We start from the raw sequence: 25,654 nt of genomic DNA, 5'->3' as shown, positions 1-25,654 counted from the left end.
AGAAGGGCAATTCTCCAACTAGTGGAGTTTTACTTTTCTTCCCCAGAAAAATTCAGATTTCTTTTAGTATCTTCTCCTCTGGATTTCAAAGGCAGTTAGTGACATTCTGAAAACTACCCAGAATCTTTCCTCCCCCTTGATTTAAACTGATCACTAGTTCAACTTTGTATCCCTGAGAGGCAGCAAAAGACAGACTTGCAATAATAGTAGAGGCTAGAAAGTTATACACCAGAGGGGAGTGTGATGTTGATAATTTTTATGCTGTTGTGCCTAATTTTTTTTAAAGTGGAAGGGTGTGATGTCATTCTGTCTCCTCCCACTGTGAAGTAAGCTCATGCCTAACTTTTGCAGCCTCTGTCACTGGGAGAGCAGTTCACTTAAATGCAGCTCCAGTCGGCTGTATGTTACCCACCAGCATCACTCACACTGTGGCTTTGGGTTTGTAACCATGATCTTCAGCCTGGTCTTTCTGCTTCTCTGTGGAAATATTGCCCTAACCCTGGAAAATGCACAGAAATTGCCAAAAGGCAAGTAGCTCTAACTGTGTTTTTTTTCCCCTTCTGTTTTTAATATGACTTGTTGGAATACATTCGTTTTCAAATGTTGAGACTAAGTCTGCTCTGCTGTATTATATAAGGAAATTGTTATGCAGTGCAGACGAAATCCAGGTTTGGGAGGAACTTATTTTAAACTCTGATTTTGCTTCTGATTCTGCACTAATATGCTCTTCTACCAGTGACTTTTTTTTTTCTAATTGCCACGGAAAAATCAAAGGACAGCCTTCTTTTATTAAGTTTAGCAGATGTTAATGAACTGTTAAAGTTTGGTTTTAGGCAACCATACATAAGGAGCGATCCAGATTAGAGGGACATTTTAAATCCTATTAAAGAAGAAAGCTGTGGGCTGAGTGTGTGTGTGAGTGTGAGTGTGTGTGTTTGTGTGTTCTTTTCACCATCATTGCTAGTTTGGAAATTGACAGCAGCAGGTTATTCTGAAACTTGTACTCTCTTGAGTGAAAACGGGATTCTCGGAGGAGTTCTGCCTATATACCTGTTAAAGGGAGGGTTAAGAGAATTCTAAGCATGAAATACCAAAAATGGGTCATGTGCACATTTGTTTGGAAGGAGTTTGGAAGAGGGTTTGCAGGACTTGAAAGGACACTCCCCCTTTGTCTTCTTGCTAAATTGAACTGAGTTCAGTGTTGGTATTTTGTTTATTCATGTTAGCAGCAGGAGAATATTTAAATATGTCTAAATTTAGGCTCTTGAAACAACTTAACCAGACTATCTGCTCTAACACCCGGGGATCATTTTCCACCTCTGAATGAGCCTGTCAAGGTGGCATGTATAGTCCCTTCACAACACTGATTTTTCTCAGTGGATTTCTGGTCTGTAAAGACATTTTATGGGCTGCACATTGCTGTAGTCAGCAGGATCATAGAAAAATGCTATAACTAACTAGTTCTTCAGAGGTTTTGGGGGGAAATGTTCAAAGTGGTAATGCTGCTCCTCAGGCTTGCCAGTGGAGTGGCCGGGGACATCGAACAGAAGGTGTGTCCAGTCCTGAAGGCTCCAGTTATTCCTAGATGTCGTTTCCTTGGAATATTTGCTCTGGCTCATTCTACCCTAAAGAGGATATGTTCTTTTGTCAGCCAGTAAAGGTTATCTTGAATTTAGAGTGTGAATACGAAAGGTTTTGTGTGTCTGCAAAACCAAATAATAAAGCTAAGTTTCTTCACATGTGATGGTTTAAATAATCTACAGAAATGATGACACTATACAAAGAATTTCCGCCTAACAGGAATGTCATGCCTTAATAATTGAAATGTTATTTCTTAAGTATATGCCATAGGCATTCAGACATAATTGATGCCATTTCATTGTATTTAAGGATATATTTAATAAAGACAGACCATTTTCTTCTGGGAGACTCAGCTTTCTCAGTCTACACATGGTTTTATTTTTCTTTTTATTCAGATGATAGAATAACAGCCATAACCATGTTGTTACAGATTTTTGACATTGCCAACAACTTTAATTATTATGTTGCAATCACTAGATGAAATTTCTTGACATACTTTTCCTTTTCCAGTAATACTGAAAAAAAATGTCATTCAAGATAAAGGACACAGGGGCAGCTAGATGGCACAGTGGATAAAGCACCAGCCCTGGATTCAGGAGGACCTGAGTTCAAATCCTGCCTCAGACACTTGACACTGACTGGCTGTGTGACCCTGGACAAGTCACTTAACCCTCATTGTCCACACCCCCCCCAAAAAAAACCCCAAAACAAAACAAGATAAAGGACACAAACTTAATAATAACAATAACAATAACAACAGCTAGCATTTATGTAGTGCTTTAAGGTTTGCAAAAACATATCTCATTTTATCCTGGGAGGCATGTGTTGTTATTATCTCCATTCTGTAGAAGATAAAAAGTAAGGCAAACAGAGGTTAAGTGACTTGCTCAGGATCACACAGAGAGTAAGTGTCTGAATTTTAACTCAGATTTTCTTGGCTCCAGATCCATCACTCTATCCACATATACCTATCATCTACCTATCATCTACCTATCTATCTATCTATCTATCTATCTATCTATCTATCTATCTATCTATCTATCTATCTATCTATATTATCGATCATGACTGCTATTTGAGGTCTATCATGAACTAAATTCAGAGAGTCTTCTGAGGGATAGCCACCTTTAATATAATGCTTTAGAGTTTGCAAAGTGCTTTATAAATATTATCTCATTTTAGCCTCATAACAACTCAGTGAGGTGGGTACGATCATTCCCATTTTATAGATGAGGACATAGAGGCTAAGAGAGGGTAGTTAGTGATTTGCATAGGGTCACATGCCTAATAAGAGTCTGAGGTAGCATTCAAACTCAGGTATTCCTGATCCCAGATTTTGTATGCTATCTACTTTGCCCCCTGCGCTTTGGTAGGCCTTAGCAAGCTGAAAAGGTTTCCAGTGTAGGCCAGGTGCTAGGATTTATTTCTGAGGACCAGCCATTACTAAATTTAAAGTCTCTTTACTAGGTTAACTGAAGGGTGATGATTTTGTTTTTTGCAATTGTACCTCTCAAAGACCATTAGAGCCTTGGGAATTGTACTCTGTGTTAGGGGAGGAGTTGCTATTAATGGTGAAATGACAGAAAACATATGATTATCTTCAAAAGACAACTTGAGTGCCTATTTGCATAAGTTACCATGCTGTGTACTAGACACAACCTTTTTAGAGAATGGGTAGTGGGGCAGGAATGAGGTTGACTTTGGAGTCAGAGCTGTGGACAAGTCTTTTTACCTCTTCAGGACCTAGTTTGAGTTTGATAATCATGATCCCTTCTGGCTCTGAATCTATGATCAGAATTAACAAGGTGCTTGCCCTTTGAGAACCTATCATCTCAGCTAGATAATAATAATTTGAAAGAACTGAAGATATTGAAGTGTATCCCAATGATTACCAAGTAAATTATTGAAATATGCCCCAGTAAGAAGAAATTGGGAATCAGAGGATGTAGATTCAAATTCTAGATTTTGTACTTATTTGTACTTATGGCAAGCCACTTAATCACTTTAGGCTTCAGTTTCCTTATCTATTAAATGGGGGCATTGGGATTAAATGATCTTCCAGTTCTAAACCTATGGTCCTGTAATCCTATACTTGGAACCAGGAGAGGGTTAAACACCTAATATGGAGGGGCAAATATAGGGGGTAGTTGTGAAGATTTCATAAATAAATTAAGGTTCCCAAAAGTTAGATGTCATTCTTCTCATTCATTAGTTAGGGGAGTCATTGAGTGCCAAGGGTTGATTCCCTCAGGGTTGATTTCTTGTGAAGAACTCATCCAAGCTACTGACATTTCACAGAGAGATGTTGCCAAATTTAGTTTTTCAGGAGGGCATTAGCAGCAGATATCAGGATCTCCATGAGAATTGCCTATTGTTATAATTGGTATAAAACAATGGTCTTTCTTCTCTCCCCTCCAGTTCCAAGTTATATGGGGAGGAGGAAATACAAAATACATTTATTCTTGGCATAACAACATAGGACTTCCTTTGCTTAGCACGAAAAGAGTTAAAAGTCCCAGAGAACAACATGTAGAGAAGGGACTCAATAAAGCACAAAATAGGATCATAGTTACTTAAGTCAACTCTTTGTAAAACTACTATATGAAAGTTGAAATCATTCAAAAGGCAAGGATTATTATTCTAAGGCTGTCTTGTCATTATTACTAATAATAATTACTACCACAACTACACATACTCCAAAAATCCATGAATTCTTCTTTGTGGGCACTCCCTACACTAATGCAGATACTAACTCTTCCCTGACTTAGTAGGTAGATTAATTCCTTTTTTAAAAGGGGTCTATGGTTGTAGGGTAGAGAGATAGATCTGTGATTTTTTTTTCAGTGTAAGGAACTCCTAGTATAGAAACTTTGTTCTTCCAATGACATTGGCTATTTACCAATTTCTTGACTTTGAGAGTTTCTTGGAACACAGAGGTGGTCAATACCTTGTCCATCATCTCATAAGTGCCAAGAGGTCTTGAACACAGATCTCCCTGACTCCAAAGGTGGCCCTGTAGTCTATCATGCAATGACTATATCCAGAAAACACACACACACAGACACCCCATCACCCCATTACCTTGTGGCCAGTTTGATGATGAATCTCTCCAAATTTAGCTAGACTGATTCTCAGACAAATGTACAGTTTGACATCCAAGTTGTACTGCAAGTCTTGCCAGAGATTGTCCTTTACTCGCTTAGCTTGTATCTGTCAACTGAACACTACAATGAAATAGCAAAGAAGGACCCTCATGAGCTTTCTCCTTCCCCTTCCCTTTCCTCCTTTGGCTTTCCTTCTTTTCTCACATGTAAGTAGTTCCTTATGTTTCATATTGGGATGTAGGGCAAGTATTATAATCACTACTTACAGATTATGGAGATGATTTGCCCAGCTAGTAAGTGTGAGAACTGGAGACCTGGCCTCCAGACTCTAAGCCTTGCAATGTTCATTCTTCTTAAACACAACCACATTAAGTTATTCTCACCTGAGCCAGAATCACTGACTTTCTTTTATCTGTAGTGTGTGGACTGTTATGGAGATGAGAACACTATCAGAGTTCAGCAGTTGGTGATGCTTTAGGAACATGAACTTCTGAGACTGGTTTTAAAGACTTCTGAGAGAGAGGAGCTAGATGAAAAGAGTCCATGAGTTTTCTCTGGGACTCATGTTTACTCCCCTGCAGTGTGTGCTGGAGCCAGATCTAATTGGCTCCAGTGTGAGTATTTACACCTTATAAATCTACAAATCAGGGCATGATTTATTGTTTTGTTGATTGCCTTGACTTGAGAAAGTAATGGAAAAAATGTTCATAATGCAGACTGAACTTAAAAAGTGTATCATGGCTATATTCCCCCCACCCCAACTCTGCCAGAGAGTTGATTCTTTATCATTTACTGACCTGACACTGTCCACACCCCAGATTTTGTGACTCACATGGCTATAGGCAAAATAACTTCCTAGAGGCTCTAAATGAAGACACATGTATTAGGATGTCCTTCTCTAGTCTCCAAATGGAATGAACTAAGAGATTGAAAGGTATTTCCAAGCTTAAACTGACAAACACTTCTATGTAAGCTCATCGAAAGGAAGAAAACTTAATGGGCAGTGCCTGGAGAAAGGAGGGGAAGGAAACTGGTTGTGTGGCCACCAGAGCTTCTTGCTAGAAATCCATAATTAGAAAGGTAAAGAGAGAGAAATCACCAATCAAAACTAGGGTTTCCTAGTTAGGCACCATGATTCAAGTCTCTAGCTCACCCAAGAGGGATCAGAGGAGTCCAGAAAGATAGTAAAGGGCAGTTTTGGTATTATGGCTATATTTTAGCTCATGAAAATCACCCAGTGCTAGACATGTGAATAGGAACTTTTGGGTTGAATAGGAAAGTATATTCTGGTTTAAAGAACCTTTGAGAATAATTTTAATGGTATGATTAAGATGAGGAAGGTTGTTTTTTCTTCAAAAGAATGACCACCTCTGGGACTATTAAGAACATGTAGTATGAATTAGTAGTGCCACGAGTTAAATTGATGCTTATACTCTCACAATTTTTGTCCAACAACTTGGAAGAACTAAACAACATCTAGAGTGATGGGTTTTTAAAAATTGTAAATAAAACAGTAAATAATAAAGTGCCAACTAATTAGAAGAATGCTCACAGGTGCTTCTCAGAGAGATGGATGCAAAAGCTAGCTAAGTTGGCTTCCTTATCCAAAGGCAAGGAGTACAATTGCATTAGGTAGAAATGAGGCACATAGTAATTTTGCCTTCTTATATATAAAATGAACAAATGTAAGCAGACTTCCATTAAAATAACAGTAGCTTACGTGCTGTGTATGTGATGTTGAACCATCACAAACAATGAAAAAGTAGAGAATTTCCATGAAGAACTTGAGAAATTTTTTTAAAAGACATCATTATAGGGGACAGCTAGGTGGCACAGTGGATAAAACACCAGCCCTGGATTCAGGAGGACCCGAGTTCAAATCCAGCCTCAGACACTTGACACTTACTAGCTGTGCAACTCTGGGCAAGTCACTTAACCCTCATTGCCCTGCAAAAAAAGAGACATAATTATATTATATTTAGTGTGCAAAAGTGGACACAAGCAAGAATAACCCCCCTCCCCCAAAAAGCAAATGTGTTGGAACATGTGCTTAATGTTCAAGAAATGAAAGAAGTCATTGAAGAGAGTGAGCCTGAAGAGAACCTGGTGTGAGATCCGTATTATCCAGATCATTCGAAAGACATTGGTAAATGAAATTGGAAGGGGGATGGAAAGCAGATGCAAAATTGTACAGATCTGCTAGCATTTATTTCTATAGTAATCTCTTTTTATTACCAGTAATAGCAGAAATACTACATTTGGACTCTGCCTATTGTGCCCAATATATCATGTAAGAAAGTAATCATGTCACTTAAAAAGATAAATCTGAAAACAGAATCTGGGTCTGGCCAAAGATTTATAAGTCCTTACTAGAGGTGACCCAATGATAAAGATATGCAGAGGTCAATTTCCAAGATATTTAAAAGAGAAGATAAAGAACGGATAATATCATGTCACTCTACCAAAGAAAGGCAGTCAAGAAGACATTAACAATTGCCCCTCCTCAAGTTTGTTATCTCATTTATATAAACTTTTATGAGAATGTTCTGTGTATATATCAAGGGTACCCTTGGTGAAAACACAAAAAGGGAACAAATAGACTTTCTCAATTTTCTATAGCATCTCTGCATCTTTCGTATTTCTAGATCTTTATAGCATTGAGCATTTCTACATCTTTATAGCTACACTGATAAGTAACATAGATAATACAAAATTCCCAATATCTATTTAAAAAAATTTAAATGTATTGACTTGGTAGAAAAAGTATAGACTTGGAGGCACTTTCAAACAAGGTGTTTTCCCTTCACAAAATAGAATTATGTGAGACATTATGGCAGTTGTGAGTATTCAGATTATTTCCTTAACATTCTGCTGAGTCTTAACACCAAGCAAGGTATAAAATAGGAAGGTATAGACTCATCTAAGATGTTCACTAGTGTCAAAGAAGATGGCCGGCCTAGTCTAAAAATTTACTTCTCTTTTGATGGCAAAAGCCTTTTGAGATTTATAAGGCACTTGGCTAACAACAATCCTATAAGTTGTCAGTCATTTTTCAGTTGTGTTCCCATTTGGGGTTTTCTCGGTAAAGATACTGGAGGGACTTGCCATTTCCTTCTCCAGCTCATTTTACAGATGAAGAAACTGAGGCAAACAAAATAAATAACTTGTCCAGGATCACATAGCTAGTAAGTGTCTGAGGCCAGATTTAAACTCAAAAGGATCAAACTTTCTGACTGCAGACCCACCTACCTGCCTAAGTTTGAGGCTAGTTTTATGAAACTTATTAGTAAATAGACCATGCTTTTCTCTACTTTTTGACCTTTTAAATCCATAAGAATGAAAAAAGAAAAGAAAAGAAACATCATGTTGGTTTTGGAGGGTACAGGCTCTCACATCTGGTTCAGTAAATATTCACTCACCTGTGGTTTGGCTTTCATACAGGGTGTCTCCAAAGTCTTAGTGCAGTCTTAAGCTATTAAAGCTTAAACTATTAAAGATTAAGATTGCATTAAGACTTCGGGGACATCCTGTATATTGGGGGATAGGGGCACTTTTCAAACTTCAGATGAAAGCAAGACTATTCTGAGCCACACAAAATTTTTCAAAATTTTAGTCATAGATTAAAGCAACTTTATTTTCCTCTTAAAGGTGGGAAGAAAAGAGCAAGAAATTGGGCTAAAATTAGAAATATAGGTAAAACTCATTTTTTTAATCTTTTATAGATTTAAAGTGACTTAGTTTAGGAACTCATAAATGTAGTTTGCACCAATTGTTTTGTCCAAAGCTATCAGGTTTGGCATATTCAATTTAAAAGCATAATCATTTGAACAATAATTTCAATATAAGTCCTAAGTTTACTTGTTTTTAAACATTTCCTACAAATAGAATTACCTGCTGTTAAACACTAATTCAGCTCAAGACAACAAATATTTATGAAGTACTTAATATATGAAGAACACTATCTTTGATGCTGGAGGAGGTGCAAAGATAAATTAGATAAAACTCCCACCTTCGTGGAGTTTACAGTCTAATGGAGGGCAAGGCATGGCGATACATGCATGTAATCTTTGCTACCAGAGAGGCTGGTGCATCACTTGAGCTCAGAAATTCGAAGCTAATCTGATTACCTGACCACGCTAAATCTAGTACAAAGATGAGAAAGCCAGGACGGGGAGCAGGGAAGGGCACTAGGCTGCCTGAGGAGGGGCTAAGTGATTCAGGTAGCCAATGGAGCAGGTCAAAGCTTCTGTGCTGATTAGTAGTGAGATCAGATCTGTGATTCGCTGCTGTACTTCCAGTTTTGGCAAAATGATGATGATGATTTATAGTACTGATAATAATAATAATGAATAGAATTATATAGCATTTTGATATTTACAAATAACTTTCCAAATATCTCATTTAATCTTCACCACAACCCTAGGAGGTAGGTGCTATTATTATCCCCATTTTTCAGATGAGGAAGGGGTGAAGTGATTTGCCCAGGTCCACACAATTAGTGAGTTGTCTGAGGCAGAATTTGAACTCAGACTTTCCTGACTCTAAGTTCAGTTCACTGTCCACTGTATCCCCTAGTTTCCCCATTGGGATGCCCAATCCATCCCCACAAAAGACAAAACAATCAAACGGAAGGGGATGAGATGTAAATACAGAAGGGCAATATGAAATAGAAGTAGGTAAGTGCCCAGAAAAGGTACAAAATTCTATTTAACATCCAAGGAAGAAAGAATATTTGGAACTAGGAACATCATGGAGAATGTGACCTTTGAGTCTTGAAGAACAGGTAGATATAGACAGTTTATAAAAAATAAGACGGGGGGGGCAGCTAGGTGGCGCAGTAGATAGAGCACCAGTCCTGGAGTCAGGAGTACCTCAGTTCAAATCCAGCCTCAGACACTTAACACTTACTAGCTATGTGACCCTGGGCAAGTCACTTAACCCCAATTGCTTCACTAAAAATAATAATAATAATAATAATAATAATAATAATAAGACAGGGACTTTGAAAAAAATTGGAAACTATCAATGTTATGATAAATCAAATAAAGTTTTAGCTTCAGTTTGGTTTAGTTTGGTTTTAATTTAGAGGCTTCTACTGTATTGAGCAGACATTTAAGCCAGATATGGAATAAGTTCAGACACGGAGTTAGACGTGGCTTAAAACTCTCATTTTTATAGCTTGACATATACATAACTTGAAGCACTTATTTTATTAAAAGGAAATTAGAAAAAAATAAACAATGCAACTCATATAATATAATGGGAAGAGCATTCACTGTGAGTCAGAAAACCTGTACTGTATTATGGTTCTGGCTCTGCCACTGTAGCAGGACCAACTAAACTGTGACTGGAACAATCCATATCATATCTGGTTTGCAGCTGTAGTGCTCCTTTTCATAATGTATAGAAGGATATGTTATTTAGGAATTTTGTAATTTAAAACATCTATATTTTTATATAAATGAATCGATGTTGCTTATTAGAAAGGCACTTATATCTTTGCCTCAGTTTCCTGATCTGTGAAATGGGTAGAACAATAGCACCTACCTGCAAGGTTATTGGGAGACTCAAGATAATATTTATGAAGCACTTAGCACAGTGCCTGGAACATAGAAGGTGCTATATAAATGTTAGTTATTATTGTTAACACATCAAGAGAATACTATGAATGCTGCAAGCAAAGGCTCTATTGTCTTTTCTCCAAAGAACAAGGCTGAAGGGAATTTCCCTTGGCAGTTGTTTAGAGATGAAAAAAAATTTAAAAAGAAAAACTTCCTGTTTCAAAGAATTATTAACTAGAAGTAGAAAGAATCTTAGAGGCCATTTAATTTAACCCCCTCACTTTCCAGATGAGGAAACTGAGGCTCACAAGTTGAATGACTTCCCCAAGGTTACACAGGAAATGTTGGAGAAGGATTAAATGCAGGTCTGCTGATTCTGGATCCTATATTCTTTCCACTCTATCAAGCCTGACTTTTCCCCCTGCTCATCTCTGCAATTTATGGCCCATTACTCTTTTGCTTTATATCCCTAAACTCCTGAGACCCTTCCATTTCTAAAAATGTTCAGTTTCTTAAATGGAATGAATCTCTCTTCTCAACCTGGGAAGGACTACAAATCTCAGAGATTTTGTGTCCAGCCAACTCCTTGTCAGAGGTTGTTATAAGTCCCTGCCAACTCAGAGAGCTTATGGAAGAAAAAATATTAACAGATAAATAAATACAAAGTTAGGTGCACTAACAACTGGAGGGATCAAGAAAAGTCTTACATTAAGAAGTGACACCCAAGGGGAGTGTTGAGGAAAGAAACTACCGATTCCAAGAACTGAAAGCTGGATATCATTTATGGAGAACATAAAATAGGCCAGTTATACAGGAAAGTAGAATGCCTGGGGGAGTTGGGAAATTTGTGGTGGTGTTGTGGAGATATAATATAAAATAATCCTGGAAAGATGGTATGTGGGCCAATTTTGAAAGGCTTTAAATGCCAAACAGAAGAGTTTGTATTGCATCCAAAGGGAAATAGGCAGTTACCAAAATTTTTGAGCAGGACATGATTAGACCTGCACTTTAAAAATATCAGTTTATGTGGTACCCACATCCTGAAAGAGAGAAGCGATAGACTCAGAGTGCAGATTAAGACATTTATTTTAGACATGCTCAATGCGAGAATTGGTATTGCTTCACTATATGTGTTTGTAACTATAGTTTTATTTATTTTTTCTTTCTCAATGTAGGGAGGGAATGATTAGAAGGAGGTAGGAGGCAGAGAAGGCAAATTTTCATTGATTGAAAAAATAAAATGTAATAAAAATATTGATTAAAAAATGATAACCAACCAAAAAGAAAATATCAGCTTAGCATCTTCATGGAGAATGGATTGGAGATGGGGGAGACTAGAAGCAAATACAAATTAGAGGTCTATTACAGGGCTTCTTAAACTTTTTCCACTCACAATCCATTCTTTCCCTAGAAATTTTTCTGTGACCCTGGGTAGGTAGGTATATAAAATAGGCATACATAACCTTTTACTGTTGCCAATTTTTTGTGACCCCTACATTCAGTTACCTGACCCCATATTGGGTCACAACCCACAGTTTAAGAAGCTTTGGTCTATTGTAATAATCCATTCAAAGAATGATGAGCTAGAGTGGTTGCTATATGAGACATCATGGAAGTAGAAACAAGAAGGGGAAAAGGAGAAGGGCACAAACATTTATCAAGTGTCTACTATGTGCCAGGAATTGTGTTTAAGCACTTTCCAATTATTATTTCATTTGATCCTTACAACCCTGGGAGGTAGATGCTATTATTATCCATATTTTACACTTGAGGAAACTGAGGCAAACTAAAGTTGACTAGAGTCACACAGCTGGGAAGCTTGAAGCCGTATTTGATCTCACGTCTTCTTGACTCCAGGTCCAGTACTCCATCCATTGTTTTTTGTTTGTTTGTTTTTGCGGGGCAATGAGGGTTAAGTGACTTGCCCAGGGTCACACAGCTAGTAAGTGTCAAGTGTCTGAGGCCAGATTTGAACTCAGGTCCTCCTGAATCCAGGGTCGATGCTTTATCTACTGCGTCACCTAGCTGCCCCTACTCTATCCATTGTAACAAGACCCAGCAATTGATTGAATACATGGATGAGGGAGAGTGAAGAGTAGAGCTTGTAAATGAGTGACTGACTTCCTTTTCAGGAATGGGGGAATTAGGAGCTAGGGTCTACCTATAACATGCTAGTTATCTTCCTCTAGGGCTTTTTATATTTCAAAGGAAGCAATGGGATTATTTGACCACCTATCAGCTTATGACACATGACCAAACCACCTCCTTTTCTGGATTATAAATTTCTTTAATATACCTTATCACACTTGTTTAGTGTAGGTCATCTGTGGAAATAGGACTGTTTACTTGCATCTATGTTGTGCATTTCTAATCCTTATGGGTCACTCACGGTTTCTTGGAAATTTTAGTCTTTGAAGATTCACAAGTATAGGTTATTGCCAGGTGAAAAGATGAGTCTCCCAGTGAGGAACAGCTAGAAAGTAAGCTAATGGAACAAACAAAACATAGTTTAATATTAATAATTTAGTTAAATCTAAATTCTTATTTTACACCCCCTTCCTAGCACTCACTACCAGATGTTATCTCTTTCTTCTGCCAGATCTTGCCTAGACATTGCTCCCTACCTTTCAGTGTTGTTCTTGAAGAAAGGGCCTTGTTAACTGTAAAATTCTCCAAGACTCCCATGTCCAGAAAGAGCCAGGCTCTGACTTCCTTTTAACTCAAAAAAAAAATCAGACTTATTCTCTCTCTCTCTCTCTCTCTCTCTCTCTCTCTCTCTCTCTCTCTCTCTCTCTCTCTCTCTCTTTTAAAAGAGAAGCAATTGGGGTTAAGTGACTTGCCCAGGGTCACACAACTAGTAAGTGTTAAGTGTCTGAGGCCAGATTTGAACTCAGGTACTACTGACTTCAGGGCCAGTCCTCTATCCACTGTGCCACCTAGCTGCCCCCAGACTTATTCTTATTCCTCTCTGTCCTGAGCAACATGGGAATTAACTCTGGGCCACTGATTCTTAAAGGAATAAGTGGATGTCACTGCAAAGCCTTTGAATTTTTGTTACTTGGGCAGGAACCCATCCCTCAGCCTTTAGATTCACAGTTAAGGAGATGAGCCCACCAAAAAAAAAGCATGAAAACCTTTTTTCTCCAATGAAAGTGTCACTGCCTACTGAAGAAATACATAAATTTTGCTCTTGTCTTGGAGAGTTGAATTGCTTTTCTTGTAATGGGAATATGGGAATTGCAATCATCTGGTAGTATAGAGAGTTTTACATAAAAACATGCTTAACTCTTACAAATAACTTCTGGGAATGAAGACCACATAGCAATATAGGAATGCCTTATCCTAAATAATTGAGTCATCATTCTAAAAAGCATTCCATAGTTTGAAATTTTAAAGATAAAAATCCCTCAGAGTAGGAAAAAAATCTCTTAATTTTCCTGATCCCTCTCCTCAAACCTTTACAATTCTAGTTTAGGCTATAGGTTACCAGGTTGATTGATTAATTTAATTTAATTTTTTGGTGAAGTAATGAGGGTTAAGTGACTTGCCCAGGGTCACACAGCTAGTAAGTATCAAGTGTCTGAGGTCGGATTTTAATTCAGGTCCTCCTGAATCCAGGGCCAGTGCTTTATCTACTACACCATCTAGCTGCTGCCCTCTTTTTAAAAAATTTACATTTTTATTTATTTAATTCTAAAATTTATTTATTTGTTTGTTTGGGGGGGGATTTATTTTCATCATAAGTTAATTATAGCATGGTTTCCCTACTCTGTCTTACTATCTTTCCCATTTTTAATGTGAGGTGTTTTCCATATTACATATATCCCTCATGCCACAAGTTTCTTACTAATGTAGCACTCTGCTAACAGATCATGCAAACCTTAAATATAATGCAATGTTAATTACTTTAATAAAGGATTATAAACAATAAGGGAGAAATAATTGAATCATAGAGCCATTCTTGCCATCCCATCCTCATTCACAAATAGCTGTAGTCATTTATAGAACCCTCATTAATCCCACCAAGCAGATCAAAGGAAAGATATAGCTGCCTTTTAACTTATTTCTCATCCGTTTAAAAAAACACCTTAAAGTTCAATGCTGTCTATTTCATGTAAGTAATAAAGCCTACTCAATAATGTCTTTGGGGACAAATAAAATATGTAGAAGTCTCTTGCTTTGACTTTGGTGTTTTCAGAATTTTTGCAGGAATTCTAAGATCATGTACATCTCATTGGTCCCATTCTATACACCTTTTCCATTTTTCACTCCCAATGCCACATAATAATAAACAGGTATTTATTATATGTAAGGTTTTATATATAAGATGTATATGTGTGTTCATATGTGAATATGTAAAATATTTTATGTGCATATATTATTGTTGTTGTTGCACTCAGGGAATTTCTCTAAATTAGTTATCCTTATTGGACCGTGAGCTTCAGGACAAATGAAGTCCTGGGGATTTTCCCCATAATTCTAATGAGGAAATGTGACACTGTAGGCAGAAAAGTCTAAGAAACTTCTAGATGTGGTCTTGTGATGAAAATTTCATTCATTATCTGCTTTAGATTGTAAACACCTAAAGGAGAGGGATAATATCACTTAAATTTTTATCTCTTTATATATCCAGTGCATTTAGTAAGCACTTAATAAATATCTATTGAATTTGGAATCAAAGGGTTACTTTTTTCTTTTCATTGTCCTTTTCTGCTTCATCGTCTCTTCCTCTATCACTTTTGCAATGATGCCTGTCCCCATGTTTAGCTTCATATATCAGAGAAACCATGCTTCTTAAGTTGTCACTTTACCCTTTAACTTGAAGGAATATTCTTCTTCGCTAAAGCCAACTTCTGCTAAGGAAGCATTGTACTGCTAAAAGGGAGCAGGAAGTAGGTACTGGGTAGGGAGTGAAGTGACACTTGCCGTGATCATATGAATATAAAACAACTACACTTGGACTTGTGCTTGTGTATATACAAAAACATACCTTGGCATGTCATTCTTATTGTTTGAAAATGGTTTTGTGATTATCATTTTTATAGATGTTCGTCTATAACCATCTCTTTAATAATATGCTTTAAATTTTTTGCCAGATATCAAAGTCAAGCTCAGTGGGCTATGGATAGTTGACTCCCCTCTCTCCTCTATTTTGAAAATCAGCACAATATTTGCCCTCATTCTACCCTACAGCACTTCTTCATCTTTGTTTTTTAGAGGTTGCTGACAATGACTCAACAATTGCAAAGCATTTGATGGTTTCTCATCCTATTTTTGATGAAAAGATGAGGGTTAGACAGTTAGACTGTTAGTTTGATTCAGAACTGGACCAAAAGAGTAGATATTAATAACTTCAAGTCACTTGGAATGGGGTTTTAAATGGAGTGGTGAAGGGCTATGGCCATCACCTTGTACCATTGAACATTTCTTCTGATAGCTTGGATAAAGACATAGATATTATTCTTATCAAATTGCAGGAAGCACAAAGGTAGAAGTAACAACTAACACATTGAACAACAAAGTCACAATCCAAAAAGATCCCAATGGGCTAGAATTTTGGACTGAATCTAATAAAATAACATTTGATGAAAAAAAGAAAGAAAGAAAATGGTTCAGTGACATGGCTAGTCCCATCTTAGAAGTAGGGTTTATTCTTTAAAAAACAAATAAATAAGGGGCAGCTAGGTGGCGCAGTGGATAGAGTACTGGCCCTGGATTCAGGAGGACCTGAGTTCAAATTCGACCTCGGACACTTAACACTTACTAGATATGTGACCCTGGGAAAGTCACTTAACCCTCATTACCCTGCAAAAAAACCCAAAAAACCAAAAACCAACCAACCACACAAACAAACCAAAACCAAAAAACAGTACAAATAAACATTGTTTCAGCTTCTGGTCTTGTGTATCAGACACAAAAACTGATGGGTAAAGACAGATGAACCTAAAAAAGCCTGGATTTGGATTCAGAAGACTTGAGTGTAAATCCTAGTTTTGTTAGTTACTATCTATATAACCATAGGCTAATAGCAGTCTCTCTGGGCTTCAATTTCCCTACCAATAAAATGGGGTTGGGAGTGGTGAAGGATTTCACTCAGTACCTCCAATAACTTTCCAGCTCCATATGTTATGCTTCTATATACTATGAAAAATTTTGATTTTAAAAAATACATAGACATGAGCTGCATGTTGGTACTCAGAACTTTTTTGTGGATTTGGGACTAAATTTTAGGACTAAATCAGTGCTTGCTCATCATAACTTATCTGAGATGAAGGAGTGGGGGGTGGGAGAGCAGCTGGAGAAAATAAGAACATCTACTCAAACCTTGGGATGATTACAAAGCAAAGTAAGTTGGCTTTGGGCAAAAGTCATTGAAAAATGATGTAGGAGATTTGTTATCACCGAAGAGATGGCTCATTATCCTTCTTGGAGTCCTTTGCTGCCAAGCCAATATACCCATCAACTATAGATCAATGTTAGCAAGTTGTTCTGGTAACTTTGGCCATCCCCTACTTTAGTCTCTAAAGCAGGGTGCTATGGTGAGTGGTCAGAGTGCTAGACTGAGTCAGGAAGGCCTGGTTTTGACATATATCTTACAAGTTATATGACTCTAAAATAACAATTTAACCTCTGTGAACCCCAGTGTTCACATCTGTGAAACAAGGCTAACCTTGGTAGTGCCTACCTCACAGGGGACTGTGTGGAGTAAATGAGATAAGATATACTACATAAAGATCTTTTCAAATTTTAAAAGTACCATATAAATATTGATATAATTCAGATTACAAATGAGCTTTAGGGTAAAATAAAGATAAACTTCAACTTCCTAAAACATGCAACAAATAATTAAGTCCCTTTAAAAAATAACCGATTAATGTAAACCTTTTAACTTATTAATGTAAATATCTCTGGCGCAGGATGGCATCTCTACCATTTCTAGCCCGGTGCTTAATTAAGTACTTACAGAATACATGAATACAAAATAGTTTTTAATTTCTACAGAAGTATTTTGGTATTGAACTTTCATTTATGAAAATTTAAAAACTAATAACACCACATTTACATATTTGACTACTTGACTCAAATGAATCAGTGATTTCTTTAATTTGGATGTGCTATCCTGTGATGCAGATGGCAACCCAATTATGGGTACATTTTGTCTATGTTTCTTTCATAAGTTCACCTCAAAGGGTCCACTCATTGTGCTGAGGGACTTTCTTGCTTCATCCTGTCATCACAATGATGCCAGCAGATCACTCAGGCCATTCTCCAGATATTCCTAGCTTTTGCCACATGACTAGCCCATCTTCTTTTTCTATTAAACATTCCCTGATGACAACCTTTACTTCATTACTTATCCAAGGTTCCTTATTCCCTATGTATTGCAGCCTGCTTACAACTACCAAGTGTTTCTCCATTGTCTTTTGTGTGATATTCATTAAAAAAAACAATTTTTCAGAGATTCTTGTATTTCATGAATCATCGCCACACAAAAACAGCAGTAGAATATCAGTATTAAAGATATGGGTCTTCGGTTATGGGTGAATTGGATAGGTAGGTGGGATCCTTAAAAGAGTTTTTCAATTTCCTGAAGGCAATCTAACTTACTCTTCCCCTGTTTAATTCTGGATGAACTTGTCCATTTGTGCTATTTGTCATGTGTTGTATACAAACATGCATAAGCACATATACACACCCACAGAGACAGGTTATGCATCTAATTGCATTCATAAGTGGAGCAATTCCAGAGCTTCCTGGAAAGAGATCCATTACCAATGAGAAGAGTTGAACCTTACCATACATGTAGGAAAAACTAAGTGGATGGAGAATGTGTGTATGTGTGTTACATGTGTATGTATATAGGTGTATGCATACAATGTATATATAATGCTATATGTGTATTATTATAGTGCATATCCTACATCATTATATCATATGTAATCACATATTTTATCATATTATATTATACATATACATAATATTTTATAGGAGATATTTGAGAAATATCATTAATATAATATATATGTAGTAGGATTACTATATAATCCTATAATTACATATATATACCCATATATGTGTATTATGTGTGTATAAATTGATACCCATATGGATATAGCTTTATAATTCAGGATCCCAGAAAAGAGCTTTAGAAGCCATTTAATCAAACCTATAGCTGAACAAAAAAGCCCCTTGGCAACATCTCCAACAAGTAGTTATAAATCTTGGCTTAAAGACCTCCAGTGAGAGGAAGTGTACAACCTCCAGCAGCAGCAAATCCCACTTTTAGGCAGCTCTAGTTTTCAGGAGATGTGTCCTTACATAAAAATCGAAAATCTACTTCTCTAATTGTATTCCCACTGTTAGTAACATGGTCCTGATGTACTCATATAAGAATGTGTGTGTATACATGTATATATAGATATATGTTGTTGTTGTTTAGTCATTTCAGTCATGTCTGACTGTACCCCCATTTTGGGGTTCTCTTGGCAAAGATGCTGGAATAGTTTGTCATTTCCTTTGCCAGCTTATTTTACAGATGAAGAAACTGAGGCAAACAGGGTTAAGTGACTTGCCTATGATCACACAGCTAGTAAGTATCTCAGGAAGATGAGTCTTTCTGATGCCAAGCCCAGTGCTAGCTGTCATGTACATATATGTAAACACAATGCTATGTGTGTGCACACATGTGCATGTAATGTACATATACATGGCTGCATATATTCATAGGTATATCACATACCATATTTACATATGCATATACACACTTGTATGTGTAAGTATATATATAAGTACGTGTGTATATATATATACAAGTATATATATACATACTAATTTATAGGATTTAGTGTGTGTATATATATATGTAATCAGCTAGCCTTTTTCTTACAATATAAAGAATAGTTATGGAGCACATGAGGACACAGCATTTAAAACCAGCTTGAAACGAGTTTCAGTTATTTCTCAACAAAAATGAAAAGGCGGCAGAGGCAGAGACAGCTCTTAGCTTGGAAGCCAGAGGGTGTTTATCTTTCTACAAGATATTAATGTGAAGATCCAAATTTTCTCTATTCAGAAAAAACATTTTTTGCTCTTCTGTTAGCTGGTAAATAAATAAATGATACTCTAATCATCTAAATCTGTCTAAAAATGCACTGAACATACATGTATGTGGGTATGTGTGTGTGAGACACCCTTTTTCTCTGTATACAAGAGACTGCCTTTTGAAAAGAGGCTACAGAGATGTTGCCAAAATCATGCCTGCCGAGAACATTAGAACGGAATCATGTTAGAACTTTCAAGGCAGGGAAGTTAAGGTCAATTTTTCCTTAGCCTTTCACTTTCCCAGATGGAAATTAAGTGTTACCAGCCATTAAATTTCAAGAACTGACATCAGATGACTAGAGAAATATTCCCTCACTTTTTCTCTCCTCTTTAACCCTCTATTACAAATATTTCCCTTAATAATTTCACTTTCTCTGACTGTTTCTATGTAGTGTAAGCTTTTTATTTACTTTAAAACTAGAGGCAGGAAAAATATAGCATTGGGTCTTAATTACTTGCTGTCATACTCGTCTAGGTCATATAGCAGAGAGGGCACTGGGATTGGAGTCCAGAAGACCTGAATTCAAATCTTGTCTCAGACACTCACAAGCTGGGTGACCCTGGGCAAGTTGCTTAACATTTGCCTCAGTTTCATAATCTATAAAATGGGGATAATAGCATCTAGCTCCCAGGGTTGTTGTGAGGATAAAATGAGGCAATAGTTGTAAAGCATTTTAACACAGTGCCTGGCACACAGTAAACACTCTATAAATGTTGTAATTGTTCAGTCGTCTTCAGTTGTGTCCGACTCTTTGTGAACTCATTGGGGGAGGGGGGGTTCTTGGCAAAGGTACTGGAGTGGATTGCCATTTCCTAAATGTTAGTTATTATTATTATTATTACCCTTACAATTAATAATCACTTGCCATTGTTCTCTGCTAGGTGGTATAGCAGATAGAACACTGAACTTGGAGTGAGAAAGACCTGAATTCAAATTCTGTCTCAGACTATTACTAGCTACCAGATCCCAGCCAAGTCACTCAACAGCTCTTGGCCTCAGTTTCCTCAACTATAAAATGAGGATAATAATAATACTAATTTCCTAGAGATGTGAGAATTAAATGAGATAATACATACAAAACCCTTTACAAACTTTAAAATGTTATGCAAACAGAGCTTTTATTATTATTCTATTAGGAACTTGGAAGATTAGCATTTAAAAGCAGATACTCCCATGTCTTTGAACTCCCTTGAATAAGGACCATGAAATCTGCTTTCTCTCTGGGTTCTTTCCAGTTACTTTCCTACTAGCACACCAGACTCCTATTGAGGTGTTTTAAATTTGAAAAGGTATGGGGTCCTTTCTTCCTGCTGCTCTAGCCAAAGGAAAATTTTCTAGCTCCTATTCTTTGAAATAATCTGTTTCCAACATGGAGTAAAGGCCCAGTGCCTAAAATCATCAGGGCCAATAATTGATCACATTTTAAAAGGACATGGAAATGAGAGCTCAGAGGATTATATGGCTTGTTTTTGGCTGTGTGTCTTACTGAATAGCTCCCATATTATGGGTTTATTCAGGAGTTCTTAACCTGGGTGGGTGGGGCCCACAGACTTCTTTCTTTAACTGTTTAAATATAATTAATTATGCAATTAATTGATAATTATAAATACAATGAATAAATGTTTCATATACACACATATATGTATATGTATGTATGTATACATATACATACACACACATACACACACACATATATATATATATCTCAAATCCTATGGATTTTATTTTATGCATTTAGGCTTCACTTGACTGACAAAGGTGTCCATGGCACAAAAGAAAAAAGATTTAAAGATTGGTAGAGAACTGGTTTAATGAAGTTTGCCATTTCAGATGGAGTTCAGGAGTTGTAAGGCTCAAAAATCAGAATGGTTGATTATTCTCTCTTCCCCTGTTGTTTCCCCCAGCTGCTCTTCATTCACAACCCAAAGGCCTCTGCACACTCTTTCCTTGTCATTTCCTCTAGCTGTCTTTTCAGTCCCATCTGATCCAGCAGTCTTTCGTTTGCCTAAGAAATTCTCTTGAAGTCCCCTGATTTCCCATTTGTACTAAGATTCCCCTTGCTCCCTCCCTCCTCTTTCTCTTTTTTCCAGGACAGCCCATAGGGCATTCCTCTGGCTTCTACCTCCCATTACTTTCCAACTTGGCCTGCAATCTGTCCTCACAGCTGACTCCTTCAACATCTGTTCTGTGTGCAGTGGGGAATCATCTCTTCTGCAGATAGTACAAACTTTATGTTTTGGGTTGTTGCTATGTCATGGTAGATGCTCCACTTCTTCAGAAATCCTGTGCTTCCTTTGTCATTCTTGCCTTCCTCTTTCCTCTTAACCTCAATATATTTTGCTGAGAAAACTGGAAATGTTTAACCTAGGAGAAAGATTTGAGGGAGGTATAAGATACCCATATTCAAATATTTGAAGAGTTGTTTTATGAAAAAAGGATCTGAATTAGAAAAAGCAGGACCAATGGGTGGAAGTAGAATTCAGCAAGTTAAGTGTCTTCTCTGTGTCAGAAACTGTGCAAGGCATTTGAAGATATGAAGACAAAAATTAAACTTTCCTTGTCCTCAAAGAGCTAATAATCCCCTGGAGCAAAATTACATAGTGTTGGCTCAATATGGGAAAGAACTTAACAACAATTAGAGCTTTCTCCAAGTGCAATGGGTAGATAATGTGCTTCCTATAGCAGGAAGGGTATAAGCAAAGGCTAAATAATCCCTTGCTTGGACCCATCAAGTCAGAGATTAGACTAGATAACCTTTAAGGTCCCTTCCAAGTCCAGGAATATATGACTCCATGGAAAAAATAAATCATTGTCTATAAAGCACAACATTTCAGTTCGAGCATGTGTCATAAATTCATGGAGCAAACCCTTTGATACAGTGGGAGATTCTGTATGTCAACTTACCATTGAAACATAACTTGCATTTATGCTAAAATTTAGATATACAAGGGTTGTGGGGTAGAAGAAAATCCTATGTCCCAATATTGATATTCTATTGTCTTCAGATGGGGGAAAAGGGAACACTGTTATATTTCCCAGTAGTTCTTCCACACTGGATCTTAATTCCAATTAATCTGTTTTCTCTACATTACTTAAATGCCACAGTATATACATCATGACTGTAATCTTACTATGAAATTGAGTTTTTGTGTAAAGTGTAACCATGAAATAAGATCCCCCCAGCTGGCAGCTTGTTTTAGTTACAGGCATTTAAGCATCCTGTAGACATGTCAGCCACAGAACATTCCTTCAGTGATTTCATCCATTCTCACAACTTGAACTATTCCTTCTATGTTAGTGACTCCCAGATTTCTAATCCCAACCTCCCTCTGAGTGACTGCCTCCTGGACATTTCCATGGAGATATTCTGTGACCTCAAAGTCAACATGTCTAAAATGAAATTCATCATCTCCCTTCCCCTTCACTTCTTCCAAACTTCATTATTACTGTGAGGGTCACCACAGTACTCCCAATCACCCAAGTTCACAACCTTGATGTCATCCTCAGTTCATTAAAGGCTACCTCACATTGCTAATCAGTTGCCTTATCTCATTCCCACGATTATGCCTTATTCATATCTCTATAACCTCTCTGGATAAATCTTCACTTCTCCATTCATTCCCCCAACACTCTAATTCATCTCTTGCTTGAATTAACAGTTATCTCTTTCACATCTTGACTTTTGCCATCATAGTTTTGATATATCACAGATCGACATAAGAAATTAAATGGAAATTTAGGGAGAGTTTTGCAGAAGGTGTAAACAACACAGAAAAAAGTTTAGAAACTTAGAAATGCATAAAATATATGTATATTATTGTATAATATCAATATATGTTATCCTTTAAAACCATAATAATTAAGACTTCTTCTCTGGTACAAAGGGAAGGCCAAAAGTTTTTTCGCAGATTTTCCAGATCTCAGGGGGCATCACACCCCTAACCCCCAAGATGTGATGTGGAAGGCATAACTGTACTGTAGTAATCTCTTAGTTGATTTCCCTGCCTCAAATCTCTCCCTTTTTCAATCCATTCTCCACAAAACTGTTGAAGTGAATTGCCTAAGTGCCTAAGGCACAGCTCTGATGAGCATACAGGCCCCCTAATTAATGAATTCTAGTAGTTTCCTATTGCTTTAAGAATCCAAATATAAGGCTTATATATGACTCTACATAATATGGCTCTGTCTTACCTGTCCAGTCTTATACTTTACTCTCCTTTCCACACTCTGTGGCCCAAGCAAAGCAACCTAGTACTTGCTGTCCTCTTATATGACCATCTAACTGGCTATCTCCAATACAAAGATCTGCGAAGATCCCTCTCTTTATCTCTGCCTCTTCAAGATTCAGCTCAAACATCACCTTCTTCTCCAAAAGGCCCTTCCCAGGCCTCATAGCTGCTAGTGCCTCCTCCCATAAGGTTACCTTCCATCTACCTCTTTGTTTACCTTGCATACCCATTTTTATATACTAAGAACATACATGTAGTCTTTCCCCAGTAGAATGTTAACTCCTTCAGGACTGTTTGTGCTTTTTCTCTATAATCCCAGAATTTAGCTCAGTCTCAGGCACATAGGAAGTGTCAGCTATTCTCATGTGTCAGAGAAGAAGCAATGAGGATGACTGTTAGAGATCTTTCATTTGTCCAATCACTCATGGTGTTGAAGAAAAGCAGACTGGCAGAGAGACTGGGTAGATTCTTCATCTGATACATTGTAGGTATGGATAGGTGAGCAAATCACTGGATTTCTCATTTCTCTAGGCATTTTTCTAAAACCATAGGTTATAGACAAATTACCAATTGACATAGTAGAGTTTTCAGACCAGTACTTCCCCATAGTGATGAAATCACAATCCCACCCCACAATATTGTAAAAAGTAAGTGTATTTGTCAAGTCCAGAAGAGTCAAATTACAGGGGGTTATAAGAGTGAGTCAGTGGGGCAGCTAGGTGGCACAGTGGATAGAGCACCGGCCCTGGAGTCAGGAGTACCTGAGTTCAAATCCGGCCTCAGACACTTAACACACATTTACTAGCTGTGTGACCCTGGGCAAGTCACTTAACCCCAATTGCCTCACTAAAAAAAAAAAAAAGAGTGAGTCAGTGGTGAAGAAGTGGAGACAGTGAGCATAGATAGACTGCCTTTTCAAGAATTTTAGCAATGAAGAGAAAGGATTGTAGAGTAGCTGGACAGGATAGTAGGGTCTAGAGAAGGGCTTTTTAGGGTAGGAGAGACATGAGCATGTTTCAGCAACTGTGAATGTCCTGCAAGGTTCCCATTTGGCTTCTCTTCTCTTTTCATTCTATAGTATCTCATTTATTGGTCCCTGTGCTTCAAGTCTCTCCTCATTCTAATCCATCCTCTATTCAACTGCCAAGGTGATTTTTCTAAAGTGTAGGCCTGACCACGTCACCCCTTTTGCTCAATGAACATCAGTGGCTCTCTGTTCCCTTGAGGATCAAATACATACTCAGGCGTTTGAAGACCTTTATACCCAGTCCCTGCCTAACTTTCCAGTCTTCTTGTGTTCTGCTCCCAAGTACCCCACAATTCATTTATTTGTAGCTCCTCAAATGTACCTTCCTGTCTCCTATGTCTATGTTTTAGTATTGCTCACCTCCCATACTTGGAATGCTCTGTCCACTCAACCTCCCTCTTAGATTCTCTTACTCTCTTTAAGCCTAAACTCAATTCCTACTTTCTACTTCCTTTCCTGATTCCCTTCCTGAATTTCAAATTACTTTCCTAATGTATCTAGTTATAGCTATAACAACTACCACTATATAACGATATGCATATGTGTATATATACACACATGTACAGATATATGCATTTATGTATATATGTATATAGTCTCCCCTACTAGAATCCAACATCCCTGAAAGCAAGAACTGTTTTTGCCTTTGTATTTCTAGAGGTTAATTACCGCAGTGTTTGGTACATAATAAGCACCAGATAAATGCTTATGGACTGCCTGACTACAGAGAGTCAACCCATACATATAAAATTTTAAGGAGAACCATGCAATCTACCACTGGGCACTTATGACAACAAAATAAACCCCCACACACAGATTGAACATGAGATGGGTAGGAGCAAGGGGGACATGATTGACAGAGAATGGTCAAAAGAAGTGTCTTAGCCAATTGAAACACTATGCTACCAGAGAACAATAAAGGAATACTAGATTTTAATATTTACTCACAGAACTGTAAATATGCATATGGGTAAAGTAGAATTCCTTCTCTACAAAACTTTCAACTCTTGGCATGAAATCACATTTTTCCACCACGTCTAAACAACACT

At 37.3% G+C, this 25,654-nt stretch overlaps 1 protein-coding gene across 1 annotated transcript in view; it reads left to right on the top strand.

Moving 5' to 3' along the window:
- Nucleotides 1-377: 377 nt before the first annotated feature.
- Nucleotides 378-25,654, top strand: part of LOC122747036 (ABI family member 3 binding protein) — a 313,537-nt gene continuing 288,260 nt past the window's right edge. Inside the window, 1 exon segment of the mRNA XM_043993253.1 lies at nt 378-527. Within this exon segment, the coding sequence (XP_043849188.1) occupies nt 449-527 (79 nt within the window). The 5' untranslated portion in view covers nt 378-448.

The sequence above is a fragment of the Dromiciops gliroides genome, chromosome 3, assembly GCF_019393635.1.
Source record: "Dromiciops gliroides isolate mDroGli1 chromosome 3, mDroGli1.pri, whole genome shotgun sequence".
In the NCBI taxonomy this organism is placed as follows: Eukaryota; Metazoa; Chordata; class Mammalia; order Microbiotheria; family Microbiotheriidae; genus Dromiciops; species Dromiciops gliroides.
The sequence above is the reverse complement of the archived record's forward strand: the minus strand, read 5'-3'. Positions and strand labels throughout refer to the sequence as shown.